Genomic DNA, 22866 nt, shown 5'->3' on the forward strand with positions numbered 1-22866 from the left:
AATTTGGAAAAAGAATAGCAATACTCCTCCAAATAACCATGTCATCAAAAGATACAAATCAAGAAAATGCTAACTTGTCTGAGTCCACTTTACAGTTATGGGATTCTTTCTGAGTAATGTCATTAACCTAAAAAGAAAAAATAAATGAAATGAAAGTGTAATTAAAAGAACAAAATCCTCTTCACCAAATAGAAAATTATAAACTACATCAAAGAGGTGCTGGGCATAGATAAGAATTCAGTAGGCCTCTCGTAGATAATTCTCATCCTCTGAATCCAGGAGGACTTTTAGATCAGTAAGGTGTTAAATACAGGTCTGTATTTCAAAGCACCTTTTTCACTTACTCTACTCATAAATGTGTTAAACTGGGAGAAAAAAGTTGTTAAACCACAAAAATAATCTGAAGTTTTATGATCAGCCGATATCCAACTAGGGTGAGACACCTTCTGTCTTTTCCAGTTCACTTAGGAAGATACCTGTTCAATGTCAAGAGTATGAAACTGTATTATTAACCAAGGTCACCCCAATAAATTTAATAAAAATAAATAAATGAAAATTAAAACATTTAGGAAGAAACAAACAAACAAAAGTATGAAACTATGTATAGCAGCCAGAGGAAGAATACAGTCTCTCCCTGGCACACTTCACAGGCTCACTCTTTAGTCTTCACGAGTTTCAACATTTTTTTCAAAACTCCCTCCTCCCTTCCATCAGACTTCTTAAAATAAGAGCAGGGGGGAAAAAGAGTAAACACATTTACAAAACTCTACTTTTTCACAGTAATTCAAATTCATCAAGCTTATAAGGATTTTAAAAGAATAAAGGCAGATAAATTGTTTCAGGAAATGACAACACAAATGACAAGAAAATATATAAAAAATATGTAATTACAATCAGAAACTTAAAAGATCTTTGACAAAGGCATATCTTAGATCAAAATACCTCAAACTGTTGAAATTCATAATAATTAGGAATAATTTCTCACCAAAAGAAATCATAATCCCACATAAACAGTAAAAGCAGTACATTCTTTATGAGAAAGGAATCTGTAGCCATTCGGAAAAATGGTGCCAAGGAATCACAGAAAGAGGGGGGTGGCATTCTAACACTGGGAAGGTTCTCCTTTGCTCAGAAAGATCTTCCCATTACATCCTCTACTTAGCTGAGATCATCTGCATGAAGGATATGGGCATTCCAAAGTGAGACTTTATAAAGGAATAATAGAAAAGTAGTATTAGAACATAGCCAATTTGGCTCTATGGTCATGCCGCCCTGAACGTGCCCAATTTTGTCTGATCCCTGAAGCTAAGCAGGGTCGGGCCTGGTTAGTACTTGTATGGGAGACCACCTTGGAATACCAGATGCTGCAGGCGTTTTTTTTTAATTTAAAAAACAACAACAACAACAACAAAACAAAAACAAAAAACAAAAAAACCATAGCCAATTCGGGGAAGTAAAAAGCTGCTTAGGAGCTGCACTGAAGTCTTTTTATCTGCCCAAAGGCACTGGTCACCAAGGATCTGACTAGTGGTATTGGGGGGAGGGGGAAAGAGATAATAAAAAGAAAGAACGTTTTAGAGTATAGATAACTATTTCAAACTTGAGAGGGAGTACATGAGAGCAACTATGCCTTTGCTACCAAAAATCATTTATAGGTTGTCTTTGGTCTAGTGTGCACCAACATTCATGGGTCTTAAGAGGAAAAAATGTGCTCAGTAAACCTTGACTCCAACTACAAAATACACTCCAAATCTGGCCACTTCTCAGCACCTCCATCATAGTTCAACACCATGATCATCCCGTGCCTTGATTATTACAGTACTCCCAGAACTGATCTTCCTGCTCCTACGCTTACCCCTTCAAACTCTTCTAAATACAGCAGCCAGTAATACATTTAAGGCTAAGTCAGATCATGAAGGCCAGTATGGATAATACAGAGTGAGTGAAGGGAGTGGCAGGAAATTGAGGGAGAAGAAGAGGGATACAGATCATGTAAGGGTTTGAAAAACCACAATAAAAGCTTCAGTTTCTCTTCTGAATGAGGGAGGGTTATGAAAAACAGGGTGATATGATCTGACTTACATTTTTAAAGTGTCAGTAGGAATGGCATGAAAAAATTAAAAAAAACAGAGCAGGGATGAACAAGACTGGAAGCAGGCAGGCCAGTCAGGGTTTCAATAATCCAGAAAAGAAATGAAAGTGGTTTGGATGAAGAAGGCAGTAGTGGTACAAATAATATGAAGCGGCATATTCTGAATATATTTTGAAATAAGATTCCATAGGGTTTGTTGATGAACCCTATGGACAAAAAATAATAACCCTGAAGTTTCAACAAGTAGAATAGTTGTCATTTACTGAGATAAGGAAGACTGAGGAAGGAACAGGTTGGAAGAGATGATATCAAAAATTCTGTTTTGGGATTGTTAAATGTAAGGTGCCTATTAGACATCCGAGTGGAGAATTCAAGGAGAAACTGGATATATAAGTCTGGAGTCAAGGGAGAGGTAGGAGCTGGAGATTTCAATATCATCAGTCTGAGAGTTGTCAGCACACAGATCAAAGCCATGTATAAGATGAGTCTACCCAAATACATGTAAAGGTGACAGCTTCAGTGGCCTAGAAGTCCTATTGAAGTCAGTAGAATTGTATGCATTAAGGTTCTACAGGAAGAAAACAAGAAACAATTGGAGCTACACAGACGATCAGATGCTTAACACAGATTTTAGAAGAGTATAGGTATTGGTAATGATGAAGTAGGTTAAGATTGAAAAGTGGGTGGCTGAGGTCAAGGAACTAAGAAGCCAGGAATGGAATGGATTTGTTGATAGTAAATCACTGAGAATGAGAGGAATTAGTGGTGGAGATAGAGACAGATAGCCAGGTGCTAAAATATTCATTGAGTGAGGAGGCGTGGCAAAGAGATCTGCAGAAGACTGCAAAAAGCCAGGACAGAGAATGGTTTAATCTTGTAGGCCTTGTTTCAAAGAGAGTAGGGGATTTTAGAGAGGAAGAGGAAAAAAAACAATTGTGTAAATACGCTCATGAGAAACAAGGCCCTTTGACACATTGGAATCTGGAAGGCAAAACAGCTTCCACTTGAGAGGGCCATGGGGAAAGCGGTTTCCTTAGAACACCACCAGATTTATGTTAGCCTATGAAAGTAAAGAAATCATTCAGAGTAAAGGCTGAGGACACAGATTTGGCTAATGACACACTGAATTCTAAAAGGCAGAGTGATAGGAATTAGAAAGAAGTTTGGGACAGATGATGGAAAATGGTCCAACAGCTGACTATCCTCCAATACTCATTCATCCCTACTTATATGGTAGAAGAATCTAACTTTTGCTGCATACCAGGCCACCTAGAATAAAGACTATGTTTCCTAGCTGCCCTTGAAACTAGGCGTGGGCATTAACAATTCTGAAACCCACAAGGGGATATTACAACACCATCAACCTAGTAACCCAATCTGGGATTTACATTCTGTTGGGGGTAAATAACACTGCCCAAAAGTAATGCACTCACAGTGACAATATGAAAAGTAAAGGAGTTACGTCATTTATTTTTTTTAAGGAAGCCATTTTACTACCTCTTATAAAAGTTGTATAAATCATAGCATAATTGGGAAAGAAACGCTTAAAAATAAGAGCAACATTCTCCATGCCATGCCATCCAGACCATGTATAACATGGTAACAAGACAGAAGGAACCAAGTCCCTTGGCCTTATGGAGAGTCATATCAGTCCTGTATTACCTATTCAGACTTTTAAGTGAGAGAGAATAAAGTTTTATCATGTTTAAATTACTGTCATCAACAGCTAAACCTACTAATGAACTAACGCAGGGAATTAAGAGTGCTGAATGTGAAGACTCAGGTAAACAAGGGTATATAGTATGATGAAATAACCTATTCCATCATAAGGGAAGGTGGATAATCAATTTATATTGTGGACTTCTTCCTGGAACTGCCCTCTTAGGTAGTTTGTAGTGTTGGCATAAGAGTTTTATAAGGGAGGAAGGGGCAGTCTTGCTAGGAGCATGTGGAGCTCTGTGTGATTCTTTTCCAATCCTGGTAAGTGTTAAGATTTACTTCAATAGGCAATTCAGAAAGGGAAAGGAGTCACAGAATTGTAGAGGGAATAATTTTACGCAACTTTTTCTCCTAATTTCCCCCAACTTAAACTATGAGCTGTCCTTGTATGTCTTCTCTATCTACACTCACTGTCATGGTGATCTCACCCAGTTTCATGACTTAATATAGATTTAAATGTACTGACTACATAGTAACAACTCCCAATTTCATATCTCAGTTCAGACCTCTCTGCTGAACACCCCACACTTTTACATCTAACTATTTGATGACTCTATCTGAATGTCTAACAGACATCCCAAACTTAAGATTCAAATCAAACCCATGATCTTTCCACCAACTATGTTGCTCTCATAGCCTTATCTATCTCAGTAAATGGTAGTTCCATTCTTCCAGTTGCACAGGCCAGAAGCTTTGGAAGCATCATTGCTGACTCTTCTCTCACATCTCAAACCAATTCATAAAAAACAAAACCTGTTAACACTCTACTTTCAAAAAGCTGATTTTCACCACCCTGACTGCTATGATCCCAGTCCAAGGTGCGATCATCCATTAACTTGCTATGACTTCAAGGTGCCCTCATCTGTTAACTTGAATTACAATAGCCTCCTAATTGGCATCCTAAACTCTCTACAATCCATGCTCACCACAGTAGCCAAAGTGACTATTTCAAAATAGATCATGGCTCTTCTCCACTCAAAACTCTCCAATGGCTTCCTATCCCAAAGTTATAACAAAGTTCCTACAATGGTGTTCAAAGCTTATATTATCTGGACTCCTATTATGATGGTTAATTTTATGTGTCAACTTGGTTACATGATGGTGCCCAGTTATTGAGGCAAATACTAGTCTAAATGTTGCTATAAATGTACTTTTAGAGGTGATTCACATTGAAAAATCAGTTGACTTTAAAGCAGATTACCCTGTATGTGGGTGGACTAGTTTAAGGCCTTTAAGAGTAAAGACCAAGGTTTCCCAATGAAGAAAAAATTCTGCTTCCAGACTGAAACACAGAATTTTGCCTGAGTTTCCAGCCTTTGAACTGAAGACTACACATCAACTCTTCTTTCTCTGGACAGCCCTAATACACCAATTATTTCTCTGGCCTCATCTCCTGTTTTCTCTCTTTTTCCATTCATACTGCTTCGGCCACACTAGCCTCTGTGTCTCTTCTGACATACTAAGCATGTTTCTGCCTCAGGGCCTTTGTACCTGTATCCTCTGCCGGGAATCCCTACCCCCAGATAGCTGCATGGATTACTACTTTTCCCTCTTTGATATCTTTGTCCAAAAGTCACCTTCTCAGTAAACTCTTCCCTGTATACCCTATTTAAGCCTTCTGTCACAATGTATTTTTCTTAACGTTGTCCCTTTCTAAAATGTAAGCTCCATGAATGCAGGAATTTTTGTCTATTTTGTTCACATCCATATCCCCAGCAACTAGAACCATTCTTACATACAGTAAGTGCTCAATAAATATTTGTCCAATGAACAAATGGGGAAAAATGGAGTAATCAGGCATAACTCACAAGTGTAAAAGTTAAAGGTATATAAGCATACATATGTAAAGATATATAAATATAAAGATTAAAGGAACAAATAGAATAGTAGCTATGAAGGCCTTTTGAACTTGGGTAGATCTCTGTATGTTTGAGGGGAAAAGGATAAGAAACCAGGGGACAGGGATAGAATGGCAATACTATAGAAACAGACAACTAAGACAGCATGGTCCCCCTATTAAGTCATTTGGTCAAGAGCACTGATAATAGGGTACTTCTATTTGTAAACACATAGATTGACAGTTCACAGAGACATAAATACAGATAGTCAGCAGGCAATCAAAAACACAAAACAATGAGCGGCCTCGATTATAATTTAAAAAATGAAAATTGAAACAAATACCACTTTTCTGTCATTAGAATAGCCAAATGCAAAATAGCCAGAACCCAGTGCTGGTATACAGAGAAACATATATACTCCCATACATTTCTGACGGGCAGGTAAATTGGTGGTCATGGTCATTTATTTTTTTGCTCCCCACCCACTAATACCTCTGACTAACTTTTCTACATTTGAGGAATTTCCTACCTTATAAGTCCTTCTTCCCATTATAAAAAAACAAATTATTTTCCTCTCTAGCCCCTCTTCCAGCAAGGACACAGGCAAATAATCTAGGCTCTACCAATGTGACACATCTGTGCCACATTTTGAGTCAGAAGCTACTGGGTAGAGAGTTTCAGTTCTGCAAGATGAAGAGTTCTGTGGATGAATGGAGGTGATAGCAGCACAATGTGAATGTGGTTAATGCCACTAAACAGTCCACTTATAAATGGTTAAGATGGTTCACAAAAAAAAAAAAAGAAAAAAAGAGAAGAATTAGATTTAAGAAATAAAGCTGAGAGGTAGAAGCACTAAGGAGAAAAATTTTAGCCAGGAAAGAGGGAGGATGTGATTTGTCAACAAGAATGCACCTATAGGTAAGGGGTAGCAGAAAAACCTCAGTAGTGAACAAGATTGTGAAGGATAAAAAATGCAAGAGCTAGAGCATAAGCACATTAATACCAAGTACTTTTTAGGTCATTTCCACATTGGCTAACCCTTGCATGTTGATAGTAATAGTTGAAAATAATGGTTTGCTTATGACTACCCAAAGTCCTATTTTCAAAAATGCAATTTTTATCAAGTCTTCTAAATTGGTAACTCCGATCAGACTCCCGTGTCTCCTTTCCAGAAGAGAAAAGAGGGAGAGAAAAGCAGACCTTTTATTCAGATTGGTCCCATCAAAGAACCATTTGCAGAAAGAGCTGAGGTCTCTTGTACAGCAGGGAAGAGAGAGGCAGGCTCACCATTTCCAGGGACAAATTCAAAGACATAACAAGCAAAGGAAACGGGTTTGCAAATGGTTACATAGTTCAATTACAAAAGACTCCAACTGCCACCCCACTTCAATTCCCATATGTATTTGTCAAAGTGTAGGTATATGCTGTGATTTTTACATTTCCTTGCAATTCTAGTTATCATTGCTATCATTATAGCTGGACCTTGCCAACCATATGTTAATATTATTTTTGTAATCCTTTTGTAGAGTGTCCTAATAAATAAATGTAGGGTGATTATTATTCTAGCCAATAAAATCATGTGATCCACAAATTTAAAAATAAGTAATCATCTTTGACTCATCCTTTTAATTCATCAACTAGCATTTAAAAAAATCACTCAACTGATATACTAGAGTGCTGTACAATTATAAAAAAATGAGATGAATATGTGTATTGACATAGAACAATGTCTGTTAAATGACAAAAGGTACACAGAAATATATAACTCAATCCCTTTTGTATAAATGAAAAGGGATATATATTTAAGCTATTGAATACTACAACATTTTTCTGGGAAGATGTGCAAGGCACTTAATGGAGACCTCTGTGAAGGTAGAGGCACTAGGATGAAAAAGAAAGCTTTTAATTCTCATTTTATACATTTCTGCACTGTTGGAAGTTTTTATCACGTTCATAGTATTCTATCTGTACATTTATGTATTTAATATAGGATTATATGAGTGATAGGATTATGGCCCAATTTTGTTTTCTTCTTTATGTGTTTCCCCATTTTTTAAAATCACTTAATGTTATTTCCCATAAGATCACCATTCTTATTCTCTTCGCAGTCTCTACTGCACTTGACCCCCTTCTAGTGATCTACATATTGTACTTTTTCTTCCTTATTTAAAATGCGGCTAATATCTACTTCGCAGTTGGACTTTGATAATTAAATAAGATAATGTATATAAAATGTCCAGTAGAGTGCTGAAAATAAGAACTTGATCACTGTTACCTATTTGTAGTGCAAATTGGTGTTTTTGTCACCCTGCATATATTTCCTGGCTACATAGAATTTCTCCTTGGAATACCAACTTCCTCACTCTTAGCCCATGTGGCTTGAACAGGGCCAGCAGGAGACCCAGACTTAAGCTAATTAGAACATTCCATTTCATTTGCACAAAGACTTTCACAAATGGCCCAGAACTTTTATTTAAATAAACGATGGGGAAGAAAGACTCTCCTTACCCCCAGTCTTTAATTTTAGAAGATTTGAGGCTTGAGTCTAAATAGCTGTCTTACCAGAGCAGGGAGAGAGCCTTAAGGTGCCAGAAGATACTATGTGGAGCCTGAGAATAATGCCAAAACAATGGTATGTAAAGTGGAGCAAAGAAAAAATCAAATCCTGATTTCTGCACTTGCACATGTAATCCAGTTATACTCACCTGATTTTTTTGGCTATGGGAGCCTTTTCTTTTCTTTTCTTTTCTTTTAATCAAGACAATTTGGATTGGGTTTTCTGTCACTTGTAATCTAGAGAGGCCTACCTGAAACATTACTATAATTATTTCTTCTTCCTAGATTCAAAGAATGAACATTTCCTGATGCTATCCTTTCTTTACTCAAACCTCAAAAACCTCATCTATTTTTAGTGTTCCAACTATTCTCATGACACAATTTCATCCTATTTTCTCTCCTGAGCCATATTTTCTACCACTACTGCCCACTGGATATCATTCTGTAATCCCAACAAACATGAATAAAAATAAACCCATCTTTCAAAATAGCCCTTCCCCTCAAAACTGTTCTGCTTCCTCACTTCCTATTTTTTCTTCATTTGATTAGATGAGAGTTTCAACAAAGTTAATGTAGTAGGGGGATTATATTATCAAGAGAGATATTCATTACTATCTGTCTTGTGTCTGTATCCAAGTCATTAATCTTGAACAATATTCTCTAAGTACTTACACATCACTTACATAAATTCATGTTTATTTATTCGCTGTTATGTATTAGTTAAGATCTAATTAATTCAAATATTTACAATTACAGACTTGATTAATATTGTTAGACATTTACCCACAAACCTAATTTCAGACTTTATGAAATGTGACCTTAGAAGACAGACTAACTCAAAGATTCACAAAGAATAGTATATGACTTTAAGAATTTATACTCTTAACTTTGTACATTAAAATCCTTAAAAGCTATAGATCTTATTTCCTCCCCTGTTGGGATGTTTTCCCACTCTACTGTGTAGGCACTTCTTACCTCCCACATGCAAGACTGTACTGTAATAATCTAAGTAAGCTATGCCTGATCTCAGTCTCTTTTGCCTTTAACACATCCCACAAAACTATTGCTGTTTTGTTTTGTTTTTTACCAAGTCATTCTTTTGTGAAAAATTTTTCTAATACATGTTTCCTCCATATCATATCTAAAATCCTTGACCTGGTTTTCAAGACACTTCATAAGCTAACCTTCTAACTTGACATCCCATTATACATCCTTAGCACAATGTCGAATGCTTACAGCGTGTGTGCTAGATGAACAAGCATAAACAATCCTATGAGATATGCTGGTTTTAGAAATAAAGACTCTCAGAGAGATTGATAAAATGAGTAAATTATCCACACATATAGCTAAAAAATGATGGGATTTGGTATTGTTATCTATTACATCTTTCTACCACATTGTGCTCTGTCCATATATACCACTCAATTTGGTCTAGTCTTTGCCTTTTCATGGTTGATATCTTACCAACTCAGCTTTTGCAGTGTTTTACAAACTTTGAAAATCCACAAGAGTCCAGAAGCTCTCAAAGAAAATCCCTACATCTTCTTGGTATGCCTACTAGCCAGTTTTACCTTGAGCTTTATTGTCTACAGTTTGTCTTACAAAAACAATAATTCTTTTTTAACTTCAAATATAAAGGTATATTAGAATATCAAGTCAATGCTTAGTCAAACCACACAAGTGTCCCAAGCTCATCAGATTGTTAAATTTGTAGTGAGTGTCCACACCCCTTCTTGAGAGTTACTAAACCTGACTTTATGTTCCTCAAGGCAACAGTCATAAATCTTAGACTGACAATACAAATTCATAAAGCATATTTCTTGGTGCTTTAGTATGCCAGCCCTAAGTATGCAAAATTTAAAGCGGGGTGGGGGCGGGGGGAGAGGCTCCCTGTTCTCAATGTCAAATACATAAGATTTGCTTTATAAATACTCACTGGAGGTAGACTAATCAACCAATGGTTGACATTGCGGGGGAACAGGACCACGTTTGAGGATCTGATCACAGGTCTGGGAAAACTAACTCCCCAATAAAATTCACAAACACACAGAATTTTGTATACAATTTCAGAAGGTGGTTATGAACGCCTCTGAAGCACAATCACCAACCACCAGATCCACAGACTCCAGGTTAAAAACCTACTATCATAACTAAATTCTCTGGGAACAAGAATACTTTCTTAATAATCCTTATTATGTCTTGCACAGTGCAGTGTATACGAAAACTACTTTAGAAATATTTGCTGATTGATAATTTTCTCATAAAAATATCCAGTGGCATCGGCAAATCGTTGCTTTCATGATGGAGTCTTCCATCAAATGATTTCAAAAGCCCAAAACGCCCTTTCACTAGTGACATTCACGACCTAACACCAATAACTCGAAATCATTATTTTGCTATTTACATGTGCACTACACGATCATTCACCAATCCAGATTTTCTCTTCTTGTTGTCCCTCAACTCCTTCCAAACTCAGGGTTTCTTCCTTCGCATCCCAAAAGCTACGTCCAGAGACCCACTGCCCCTAGGGAGACGAAAAATAATAACTGATGCTCCACGCCGCACACACCCTCAAAGCAGGAAAGGTAGGATCCAGTAATGGCCACAACTTCCAAACCACGTCGAGAGGTGAAGAGATTTACCTTACGTTCCAAGAAAGCGGTAGCAATTGCACTCTCAGAACTGGGACCAGTTACCAAGAAGGCTCTCGACCTCGCCGTCACCATAGTGACTTCTAAGAACTACGCTCTCTCCCTTCCCGCGATACTTCCCCGCCGCGCGTCAACCGAGAGGGCCTGAGATCCCGCCCCCCGAGAGAGCCCGCCCTCTCTTTCAGGGGCGTTATTGGACGACTGAGCCCCTCCTCCAGCTGTGGGCGGAATCCCACTCTTACGGTTTTTCCTTTATCAAAATTCGACAGGTTGTCTTTTAAAAATATTTTTATAAGAGTGCTGCTGCTGTAAGCCCCAGGGGAAACACTGTTTCGCTCTTCTTTTTCACTTTGTAGAAACGACCCTTACCTCCTGGATTCCCCACCCACGCCCCTGAACTCGCGCATGCGTGTATGTGAGCATAAGATGGCGGTAATAATCGCCGCACTTTTTTTAAAAAATTAGTGGCTCCCAGAAAGCATTGCGCGCATTTGTAACGAATTTCCGTTCGAGTTTGTATTTTAGGCGCCATTTTCGAGTGAAGGACCCGGAGCCGAAACACCGGTAGGATCGGGGGGGCTGTACAACTGTTTCCAGCCTTGGTCTGAGTGGACTGTCCCGCAGGTAAAGTACATCTTTTCCTGACCAAGTTGTCACACTCTCACTTCCTACCCCGCCCGCGGGCGCTCGGAAAGTAGAGGCCTTGAGCTGGAGTAGCCGAAGTCTGGGCTGAGGCTGTCGCCGGGAGATTTCTCTTGCTGTCACCCCTCCCCCCTCGGCCGCTCCCCGGCAGTCGGGGCTCCCGCGCGCTTCTCCCGGGCGCCACTTCTCTGAGCTACTTAAGTGTCGCTCGGAGTTGGGGGTGGGGGGAAGCTCTAAGCCTCGCGGATCTCAAATCCTTGTGTCTGTCGGGGAAAGGGCGTCTCCTCAAGCCGTCTCGCAAGGGACTAATCACCGGGTCTTGGCCCATACTGGTGACCTTTTATATTTCATTATCTAACTGGATTCCGCTCCGGGCCCCGGAGAGGCAAACCCCGATCACCCCAAGATAATTGAACCGGAGCAGGCGCCGCCGGCGTCCGATTTGGAAATCGCCAGTGGTCGACCCGAGCCTCCGGCCGCTGGTCCCATCCAGACTATAGAGAGACCTCGAAGCCCCCAAGCCGTCAACGACACCCAGAGCTAAATGGCAAGGAAAGGGCGGCGAGTCACCCCCTTAGGCTGATGGTCTAGGAAGAGCTGATAGCTTCTCAAACCTAAAGCTAATATGAACTCTTAAGTCTGTGCACTGGCATCCTTAGCCCCCAGAACGTGGGCATGTCAATAAATTTGGTGTGTGGCAATTTGTTTAGAAATTATATACGAATATTAATATGCACTGATACTGCGGGCAACGGGGGCCAGGCATTAAAATATAGAAACCTAAGCAAGTTGACTCTCGTTGCTTGGTTCCCAGGCACGTCTAGGTTTCCTACTTGCTTAGGACTCTTAAAGAAAACGAATCCCGGGCCTCCTGTACACTTGGGTTTTTTGTGCCTTTCCCGAGGACCTGCTGGCATTGAGCGAGGTTTCAAAAGCAGGCTTTTTTGGAAACAAGTAGACGGGGTTTTTCCCCCGAGTGGGGCAGGGTGTAGGCTGAGCCGATCCCGCCGCGGGAGCCCGTGGGAAACGTTCCTGCGCGGCCCTCCGGCCCGCGGGCTGACTTAACTCCCGGCTCTCACCCGGCCTCAGCGACCATGCCCCGTAAAGGCACCCAGCCCTCCACTGCCCGGCGCAGAGAGGAAGGGCCGCCGCAGTCCCCGGACAGCACCGGCAGCGACGCGGAGTCCGAGCCGCCGCCCGGCCGCTCCAGGAGCCCGGCCCCAGCTACGGCAGGTGAGTAGCCCACCGACACTCTGCAGGAAAGCGCGCTGGGGGGCCCGGGTGGGTCCGCGTCCAACCTGGGACTGGCTAGTATTTGGCGCGAGCGAGAGGGGCTGCGTTGTTGGCTTGTCTGCAAGTCGCGTGTCGTTCCGGTAGATAAGCTCAAGAAAGCGGTTCGGCGATTTTCAGAAATTAGACTTCGTGCAGTTTTGTTGTAATGGTGCTGGAGGGGACGGGAGAAAGTAAATTGCTTCAGTTGTGAATTCGTTTGTGGCCTTGTATGTCCGCCGAAATCGGCGCGGTCAGCCTGTAGCCAGTGGACTTTTTTCAGACAGAATCAGCATGACTATATTAATATGATGAAAAAGTTGCTTGACCCCGAACCTCACTTCCGTGGTCTTAAATTGCGATTAAAGAGAAGATGGTAATGTAACCACCATAGCATTTGTGAGCACAGTAATTGGATAACATTATGAAATCCCTGTGACAGTGTCGCTGGAGCTCAGGAGTGTCCAAATGTAAGGTTCCAGGTGCTCAAAAATACGGAGAGAGTTGGATCTACACTTTAGGATTTAACCACCTGTTTAGGCGGGGAGCAGAAAATCAAGTTGTGGTTTTCCCAGATTTGGTTTATGATGTAGTGAATCCCGAGAGGTATGTTTCTATAGAATTTTGTGACTGGTGACATTTCTTTCAAGAATTTCTTTTTTTTTATAAAACCAAGATGAAAAAAACTCCACAGATTAGCAGGCACTAGTCCTTAGAACTAATTGCACTAATGCAGTTTTCTTTCCCCATTGCCTTTTCTTTCCTTCCTTTGACTGGCTTAGAGACTCCAAGTGAGGAAATAGATAATAGAAGTTTAGAAGAGATTTTGAATAGCATCCCTCCTCCCCCACCCCCAGCAATGACCAATGAAGCTGGAGCTCCTCGACTTATGATAACTCATATTGTAAACCAGAACTTCAAATCCTATGCTGGGGAAAAAATTCTGGGACCTTTTCATAAGGTATTTGACCATTTAACATAACTACTGAAATATAATGAGTCTTTATTACTAGATGTTTTAATTTTGTCCTGATTGATACATACGGTATGTTTCCTCATGCTTTTAACAACAAATTAGTTTTTGTCTTATCTGGTTATCTTTGGTACCTCTTAGCTATTGTAAAGTTTTTCTCACTGAATAGAATTGGTGAGTTTTTTGTTTGAAGGGAGTATTGTCTCTTTCAGTGTTAAAATGAATTTTGTAAAATGTCTTAGTTAAGATTAGAATATGGTCTTATTTAAAGTGTTGAAGCTTGTGATGGAGGAGTAAGAGAAGTTGTGTTCTTTTGTAGCAATAAAAATTTAAATACTTGTAGATTTACAGCATATAGAAAAATCAAGCTGTTTAAATTAAAATCTGCTTGACCTTTTAAACTTCACTTTAATTTTTTTTCTGTTCTTTTTATGCAGCGCTTTTCCTGTATCATTGGGCCAAATGGCAGTGGCAAATCCAATGTTATTGATTCTATGCTTTTTGTATTTGGCTATCGAGCACAAAAAATACGATCTAAAAAACTCTCGGTACTAATACACAATTCTGATGAACACAAGGATATTCAGAGTTGTACTGTAGAAGTTCATTTTCAAAAGATAATTGATAAGGTAAGGGACTTTGATATTTAGTTATTTGCAACTTCAAGTAAGGAACACAAAGAATTTCAGTAGATTGCACATTTTATTGTTTTGGGCTTTTAAAAATTGGTACATGGTTAAAGCAGAACAAATACAGGTTTCATTATCTCCATGACCATATTTTCTTTTTGAAGAGTAGTAGTGGTGCCTGTTAAATTAAAATATTAAAATTTTCAGCCAGGGAAATAAATAGCTTGTAGAAGTGCTTACCTTTTTGAAATAAAACAGTAAACATTTTAGTATCCTGCATGCCAAGAAGGCATTCTTTTACAATAAATTTTTGGTTCATTTTTGAAGTTATATTTTTATTGCCTTTGGATAAATTACCTAAACTTGAAAACGTCACAGTTGACTAATTTTACTATCTCCATTATTTCAGTTCACATTAAGTTTAATGTTAGTGGTCCTGAATATCTGATATGAAAGAGCTTTGCCTTAGTTTGAACTAACCTTTTAAAATGTGAGGGGTCAGCCCAAAGTGTTTGTTTTCTAAAAATGGAGACAATTATAGGTAAAATGTCTATTTAGATTATTTATCCGGTTTTGTTGGTATAGGTTTTTTTTTCTTCTGAGTAATAATTAACTTCGGAAATTCATGGCTCAAAAATGACTGACTGGAACCTAAACATATAGCAAAGTAATTACATAATGAAACAGATGTGACTTGGCTTCTAAATCTTGTTTAAAAAAATTTTTTTTAATATAAAGGACTTTAAATCTACACATTGGCTTCTATTTCAATTTTGTTTCTTAAGTGTTTTTCTTACTGTGCAATTCGTATTGGAAGATAGATAGCCAGTAAATCAGATTTGATTCCATTGCCTATTAATTTTGACATATAAATTTTAAAAGCCATAATTTCAAAATGACACAGCTTTTAAGAGGAAGTGAGTTTTAATAAAGTAGATTTGTACTTATATTTTTAAATGTTTTTTAAATATGGGGGATATAGTTGTCAATTCTTTACAATTCTTTTACCTCTAATTAATGGCATATTCTTTACCCTCGCCCCCCCCTCAAAAAAAAAAAAAAAAACAAAGCCATATCACTTTGTTGGTGCCTTCTTTTTTTGTTGAATCATCTCTTGCAGCTTTTTAAAATGGTCTAGTAATTTAATGATTTAATAATTTGGGTGGGTTTGTTTTGGATATGGTGGGATTCAAAAACAAAAACATTTGTTTTTAGGCTTGTTTGGAGATTGGGGGCTTATGTTTTGTGTTTGATTTGGCTTTTTGGTTTTTGTGATCTGTGAGGAAGGGCTCAAACAACTTTGAAAAATATCCTTTGCTAAGATGGTTATTTCTGAGAACTATTGCCAGTTTATGTGCTGTTCAATTGGACTTTTTAATCCATAGAATTAGTTTCAATATGAAGTGAATAAAATTTGGACCAGACCTATATGTAACTTAATACCAACAATTGTTTTCTGGTTTTGTTTTCCTCAAAAAAGGAAGGGGATGATTATGAAGTCATTCCTAACAGTAACTTCTATGTATCCAGAACGGCTTACAGAGATAATACTTCTGTCTATCACATAAGTGGGAAGAAGACAACATTTAAGGATGTTGGAAATCTTCTTCGAAGCCATGGAATTGACTTGGACCATAATCGATTTTTAATCTTACAGGTAAGTTTATTAAAGACTTCAGAGGTTCTCTTATACTTGTTACCTTTTTTCAATACAGTTCAGGAGGTGTCCCCTTTTTGGATGGATCCTGTATTTTTGAGGCCTTAAAGTACTGTAGCAGCACATCATGGTTTACATACTACAGTCGATGCGAATCATTATTTGCTGCTCTAGAAATTTAAGGAAATTCGTTCATAACTATATTTTCATCATCAGATGCTCTTTTAACGTTTGGATGGACTGACATACTTGTTCCGCTCTAGCAGCACGTAAATATTGGCGTAGTGAAATAAATATTAAACACCAATATTATTGTGCTGCTTTAGTGTGACAGGGATATAGCAACTGTCATTTCTGTTTGTATTTCTCTTTAAGATAGCTTTTGAAATGAGGTTTAGTATCTCCTACTAGTCCTTTTCCTTTACTTTCGTTATTCTCATCTAATATTATCTAGCAAAAAGAAAAAATGAAAAGACTTGCATTTGTTATTTGCCAGATTTACTTGAGCACCTAGGTTAACTTAATCTTTTTTTAACACTTAGAATGGTTAACTAGAAGCTTACTCAAGTTGGTTTTTGTTTTGGTTAGAATGGCCTACTTGAACAACTATTGGAAGATAAGAAAGTAACTCGAATATTTCATTTTTAAGTATTACAATTCAAAGTCTTTTTAAAGGGGTATAAAATTAAGTCCCTGGTGTTAAGTTGATGTTTATTAGAATCCCTGTATTCTTTATTTGAGTAAGGATATATTCTACTAGCATTGCTTGGTAAGAAAAATCCTTTATCTTTTCTCTGTGCTATCTTTCAAAAAAGCTTTTATTATAAAACATGACTTTGTCAGACCTATTAAAATTCTTTTTTGATTTGAGGCTATCTTTTCCTGTGTCCTGTCCAGATTCACTACATATAATAATAAAAGCAAAACTATTGTGATGTAGAAATAGCTAATATTCTTTAGTGTCTTGTCCTACTAGTTTTACACTAAGTTGGTAATTTTGATTTGATACTAAAAGTTTTGTTAAGATGACTGAGTGTTTGCAGTAACAAACATAAAATGTTAGCACCTTTTTTCCATTTTTGTCTTTGTTCTTCAACTATTTTTTTAAAAGAAAATACTACTTTGACACATAGTATATGTACAAGGTAAATCAATATCATGAAATGACATGTCTTTTGTTACATTCGTAATACTTCTATAACCCAAACTTATTTTTAAAAGAATATTTGGAAATCAGTCATAGTTATAATTTTAAATAAGATTTGAATTTATACAAATGTGGAATTAAAGCTTCGTGAGTTTTTTTAAATAAAATTTAACTGTTTCCTGGATTTTATGTTCTAGAATTTGGTTTGGTTAATTATGGATAAAAAGTTATGTCCCTTTACAATACTAAATTTGATAATGTTGTTTTTACAAGAACCTATATTTGTTTCTTTTTTTTGTTTACTATTTGCTATTTATTATCCTAGAATAATCAAAATTTTACACATGTATAAAGACTTCAAAATAAAGTGGAGGCCGCATTTTAAACCTCCTAAGGGTAATTTTTCCCTTGGTGCAGGCTCTCTTTCCAATTCAGTAAATAACAAAGGAAGCTAAATAAAGTAACAACTTCTCAAAAAAGCAAATAATTTTTAAATTGTCAACTTTACATTAAATATGTGTCTCTGAAGTATCTAGGATGCTTAACCTTTTGTCCTCATAATAATCTCAATCTTTTGTCAATCTCAATCTCAAAGTCATCTAAACAGATTGTTTTAAACATTTTTAATACCAAGGTAAACTTTCCAAGTTAACAGATTCAATTCCACTTGATTAAATTTACAGACAAGAACCTTAGAAACTTAAGTGTTAGGAAGAAGAAAGAGAGATTGGACTAAGTAGAATTAATGATACCCCATTTAAAAGTTTGAAGGAAAGTGGCAGTGGTTTCTAGAGATTTTTATGTAGTTTCTTATCTAAATCTTAGACTCCTGCACTAGAGTCTTAAAGTATTTGAAGGTAAGTAAGAAAGCAGCTTTTATTACCTTCTCTCCCTCTGAATAATGTTTTTCTTAAAAACTGGCTGCGATTTGGAAGGCTGGGAACTTGGAGACATAATATCACCATCCAAGACATAAGTAATTACTTTGAATAAAATATATAGATAGGCCAGAGCTATGTGGTAATTAACTAAAGTCCATAAGGGTGAATATTTACAGTGTTTATATTGTTTTAGTAGGTTCTTACAGTAAGCAATTTCATCATTGACCACTCAGATGAGTACCTAATAAGGTACTATGCTAAGATGCTATAAGTGATTCAAAGGTGGTTAAACCCTGTTCTTGTCCTTACAGGCATTTATACGCGCTTTCAAAAAGTGTTACAATGTAATTGACCCGTTGTACTTCTATGTTTGTGTATTTCTTCATTTATATTTACCTGATTTGGGAGTGTTAGTCCCATTACAATAACATTGGTATAAACAAATAGGGTTTTATTAGCTCTGTAAATCATTTCGTGGTAACTATGACTTATAAATTAGGTTTAGTTGGTTTGGATGCATTTGTTCCATTCCCAGTTAGAAGAATAATAGCCTTTAATGCTTTTATTATAGTTCAAAGTCACATTAATGATTGCTGTCTTAGGGGTGTTATTTATTTTTTTTTTCTTCAAAGTTTTTAACTTCATATGCTTTATCTTAATATTATAAAATTTAAATTTAAAACAAGAACCAAGATTTTTTTCTTGCTGTTTACTAATTTGGAGCGTAGATTAACTTAGGTCTGAGGTGTTACCTATCTATCTCTTCCATTTTTTTTCCAGTATACTTCTAAGCCTTGGGTTCTAGTCTTTTAGCCTGTAAGAATAAGTATGTGATATATCAAAGAAATTTTTAGCTTTATCAATATTAACCGCTAACCTTGATAATTTGGTTTCTTGGCCACTAGTAGCTTGCAAAGAGCAAATTATAATAAAATTTAAAATTAGAAGATAAAAGATAATTTACAGCACAGTGAAATGGAGAAAATAAAAAGATTAAGACAGAATAAAAATGAAAAACCCAGTAATTCTGGACTATTTAATTTTGATTCAAACACCCATATTTATCTTAATCCTTTAGGCCTTATTAGCGAGTAAAGGTTTTATTATAGCTAAGTACTTGAGTTCCTGGAGTTCATGCTTGCTAAAATTTGATTCCACTTGTATAAGGATTAAGAGCATCATAATTCCTCTTAGAATTTAAGTTTTATTCCTGTAACTTATTATCAAAAAATGGTATAGTTGAATTACAATATCCTGGTTTGACACCCACTTCAGTAAGTTAAAATTTAAGCCCTGGTATTTATAAATATTCTTTTGGAGTATGTTTGTTCTTTCTTTGTTTCTCTTAAAAACCATAGTTGGTACCTTTCCATAGTTGCTTAATGTCTCTGATATGATGCTTTAAAATTATCTCTGAAATGTATTGATCTTATTGCCCTAAATTAAAACTATTTTATAATTTCCCATGAGACAGGTAAAATGTCTGAAAAATAAGATGTGGTCCTCTAGGCTAACAACCCACGGATTATATATGAAATGGCACAAAATGGAGAAAAAGAAAGAAAGAAAGTAGAAGCAGGTGGTAAAGGCAGGCAAAAAACATGAAGGAACAGAGCCATAGGAGAGGGCCCAGGTTGTCATTGGAATACCACAGCAGTCCTAATGGTTAAGGGACAAGCAGAAGCTTAAATGTTCTGATAGGCTGTTGATTCAATAGTGCTAATCTGATAACTAGTAAAACAAGCAAACAACAACAACAAAAATCCCCACGAATGCCATATAATAAAACAATCTAAAACTGAATGATAGTTACACTCAAGGTGGAACTATTTTGATTCATAAATGTTCTTGTCTTTCACTTTAATATTTGTTTTCAACTGGGCAACCTGTTTGAATGAAAGGAAATTACAGCTATATATCCTTCATTTTGGAGGGAGGTAAGGGGAGGAGAAACAAGTAACCAAAAGCAAGTAACCGCTATACCCAGAGCTAGGCAGTCTCTTAATAGCAATATTCCCTCTCTTCAATAAATAATTTGGCCAGGAAAAGTGTGGTATCTTTAGGAATATTTTTATCAGTTTAAGCTGGTTTACTGAATCCTAACTATTGGTTATCCGAAAAGTATATACTGTACTTAAATGATATCTTGTGGCCATTTGACTCATATGTAAGTTCTTAGAATAGTTTTTCATTAATTTTAACATAGGTGTTTAAATATTTAAATTCAGTTAGGTAGTATATTAGAATATCAGGTGTCAGGTACTATATTTGTTATTGGAATTAAAAACACTAACCCAAAAGATTTAAACAAGTACAACCTCTAGATCAGTGATTCTTTGTATCGCCACCCCCAGGACATTTAGAATTATTTGGAGACAGTTTGGGTTATTACAGTTGGATGAGGGGAGATGCTACTGTCTTATCCAGGGGCTAGAGGTCAGAAATGTTGTTAAACACTTCAGATGCCCAGCATAGTTCCCAACAACAAAAAATATCCAGCCCAAAATGTCAGTAATTTTGCCATTTGATAAACCCTGCCTAGATGAAAACTTCGAATAATCGAATAAGACTCTTGGCTCCTTCAGTAGCTGGAGTTTGTCATGTTGTAATCCAAATCTTTAGACATTCTTCCAGGCTTAAATCCCAGCTACAACTTAAACTGTTGCTGCAAATATTTGGAAAGAACCGATCATCGAAAACAATAAAATCATATAAATATCTACATATTTTAAACACTAACTTAGTTAAAACACTAATACATACTGAAGGTCACAGAAAACAGGCTTTTTGGATTTCACTTTGATAATCGTGCTGTTAAAGTAGAAAATGTGATGATATGCAAAAATATTAAAAAATATGCCTTTCAGTAAGTAGATTCAGGAATGCGATGTTTTAGCTTTAAATTTTTTTACTTTTTATAATTATGTTGAGACTTTTGGTAAACATGACACTATCATTAGCAAGTTTTATCCCAAATTTTTAGAGTTCATAAATATTTTAAATATTTAAATTGAGAAGGAATACTATGTTCTTTTAAATATGTAAATTTTTTCTTTTTTTTTTTTTTTTCTATGTTGTTGAAATAAGGGGTTTTTTTTCCCTACTTCCCTGTCCCTTTGCTTCTGTTGTAATAGTACAGAATACAAGCAGGGTACTTCTGTGAAGCAGAGTAGTACCATTTTGCCTGAACATGTTTGGACAAAATTTTCTTCACCATCAAACTAAATGGCTGCCTTGCAGTCAGTCCTGAATGTTACTGATTGTGGATATCTTTTCTCTGTAATTAAACTGCATAAATACAAATATATAATGTTAATCTAAGATTTTAATTATGTTCAATTTTATATTAATGATTGCAAACAAAAGTTTTTCAGTGTCATGTATCAGGATCTTCAGTTTTAAGTCAGTTGAATTTTTTCTATTATTACCATGAGAAATGGGTAATTTCCTTTTCCATTTAATAGTCTTGCTTTTAGAAAGTTAGAACATTAAGTTCAAGATATCCTTATGAAGCCCAGCACTTGCTGAGCCACTCAGAACACCAAGTTTTTTATAAAGTAATAATACTAACCACATTGACACAGGATTCCTACCACAGTATTACCATTAAGGAATCTTTTTGAAAATTCTTTTTTTTTTTTTAGAATAGGAGCTCTAATTTTGTTATTAAAAGTTGATAATGTTGCCACAGTAATTGAGTCGTAGATTATATGAATTCCTGTTGAATCTTGCTTAATAGAAAAGTTAATCTTTTATTTAATTTCTTTGTATTGAATGTGAACAGTGTAGTTAAGGAATCTTCTTTGGCTCTGTTTATATGTAGATATATATACTATAATTTATAAGAGTTTATGTAAGAGACTGTAAACTTTTTACTCCCTATGTAAAATTAAAACTCTTAAGATTATCAGTAGAGAGAACATTTTTATTTGTATCTTATTAAATCTCTTTAAAGTACTAATTTACATCATTTAGTTGTTCATTACTATTGGATTTGTTAATTGACTGCTCCTAATTCTCAGTTTAAGATTGATGTGGCTAAACATACACAGTGAGTGTGAAATATGACTTTTTTTAAAGGGTGAAGTTGAACAAATTGCTATGATGAAACCAAAAGGCCAGACTGAACATGATGAGGGTATGCTTGAATATTTAGAAGATATAATTGGTTGTGGACGGCTAAATGAACCTATTAAGATCTTGTGTCGGAGAGTTGAAATACTAAATGAACACAGAGGCGAGAAGGTGAATCTTCTGTAAATTTTTGTTGTAAATAAGAATGTTTTATTATTAGCAAATTTTACGGAGTCAGATATTCAGATTAGATCATAATTATTGAAGAAATTCTTACTATTTTAGATTGAATTTTATATTTTTTATTGACATTTAAGATGTATTCTTTTAATATGCTATATATGTTTTTATCTAATGTTAGCATATTTTAAATTCAGATTGTACATTTGAAATGTATTTTAACAATATGTACACCTAATCTTTTGTAGTTAAACAGAGTTAAGATGGTGGAAAAGGAAAAGGATGCCTTAGAAGGGGAGAAAAACATAGCAATTGAATTTCTTACTTTGGAAAATGAAATGTTTAGGAAGAAGAATCATGTTTGTCAATATTACATGTAAGTACCTTAATTTATCAACTTTTATAGTAGTTTCTGACATTAAGTCAAAGCTCGTCTCTTTTCCTGTCAGATATGAAAGCCGAAGTAAAAAAAAAATTCTAAAAATTGTTTTTGTTGTGAGTTCATTAAATTTGGGTTTATCAAAATATTGAAATTGACTTTTAAGTATCTTACTTGAA

At 36.2% G+C, this 22866-nt stretch overlaps 2 protein-coding genes across 8 annotated transcripts in view; one reads left to right on the forward strand and one right to left on the reverse strand.

Annotated features, from left to right (window-relative positions):
- IFT80 (intraflagellar transport 80) overlaps window positions 1-11003 on the reverse strand; it is a 92183-nt gene extending 81180 nt beyond the window's left edge. For 3 of the 4 annotated variants that reach the window (XM_036219825.1, XM_016149039.2, XM_016149058.2), the window contains exon 1: window positions 10848-11003. The gene's annotated coding sequence lies outside the window, so the exon portion shown is untranslated. Of the gene's footprint in view, window positions 1-8354; window positions 8457-10847 lie in introns of all 4 variants that reach the window. The other variant, XM_016149049.2, reaches the window with a different exon arrangement.
- Window positions 11004-11303: 300 nt separating this feature from the next.
- The window catches only part of SMC4 (structural maintenance of chromosomes 4), a 33302-nt gene continuing 21739 nt past the window's right edge, over window positions 11304-22866 (forward strand). The window contains exons 1-7 of one of the 4 annotated variants that reach the window (XM_036219823.1): window positions 11304-11480; window positions 12313-12731; window positions 13550-13728; window positions 14178-14369; window positions 15850-16026; window positions 22135-22299; window positions 22557-22684. In XM_036219823.1, the coding sequence (XP_036075716.1) occupies window positions 12593-12731; window positions 13550-13728; window positions 14178-14369; window positions 15850-16026; window positions 22135-22299; window positions 22557-22684 (980 nt within the window). In that variant the 5' untranslated portion in view covers window positions 11304-11480; window positions 12313-12592. Of the gene's footprint in view, window positions 12732-13549; window positions 13729-14177; window positions 14370-15849; window positions 16027-22134; window positions 22300-22556; window positions 22685-22866 lie in introns of all 4 variants that reach the window. The other 3 variants (XM_036219822.1, XM_016149069.2, XM_036219824.1) reach the window with 3 other exon arrangements.

This window comes from Rousettus aegyptiacus, unplaced genomic scaffold, assembly GCF_014176215.1.
Source record: "Rousettus aegyptiacus isolate mRouAeg1 unplaced genomic scaffold, mRouAeg1.p scaffold_m13_p_4, whole genome shotgun sequence".
Lineage (NCBI taxonomy): Eukaryota > Metazoa > Chordata > Mammalia > Chiroptera > Pteropodidae > Rousettus > Rousettus aegyptiacus.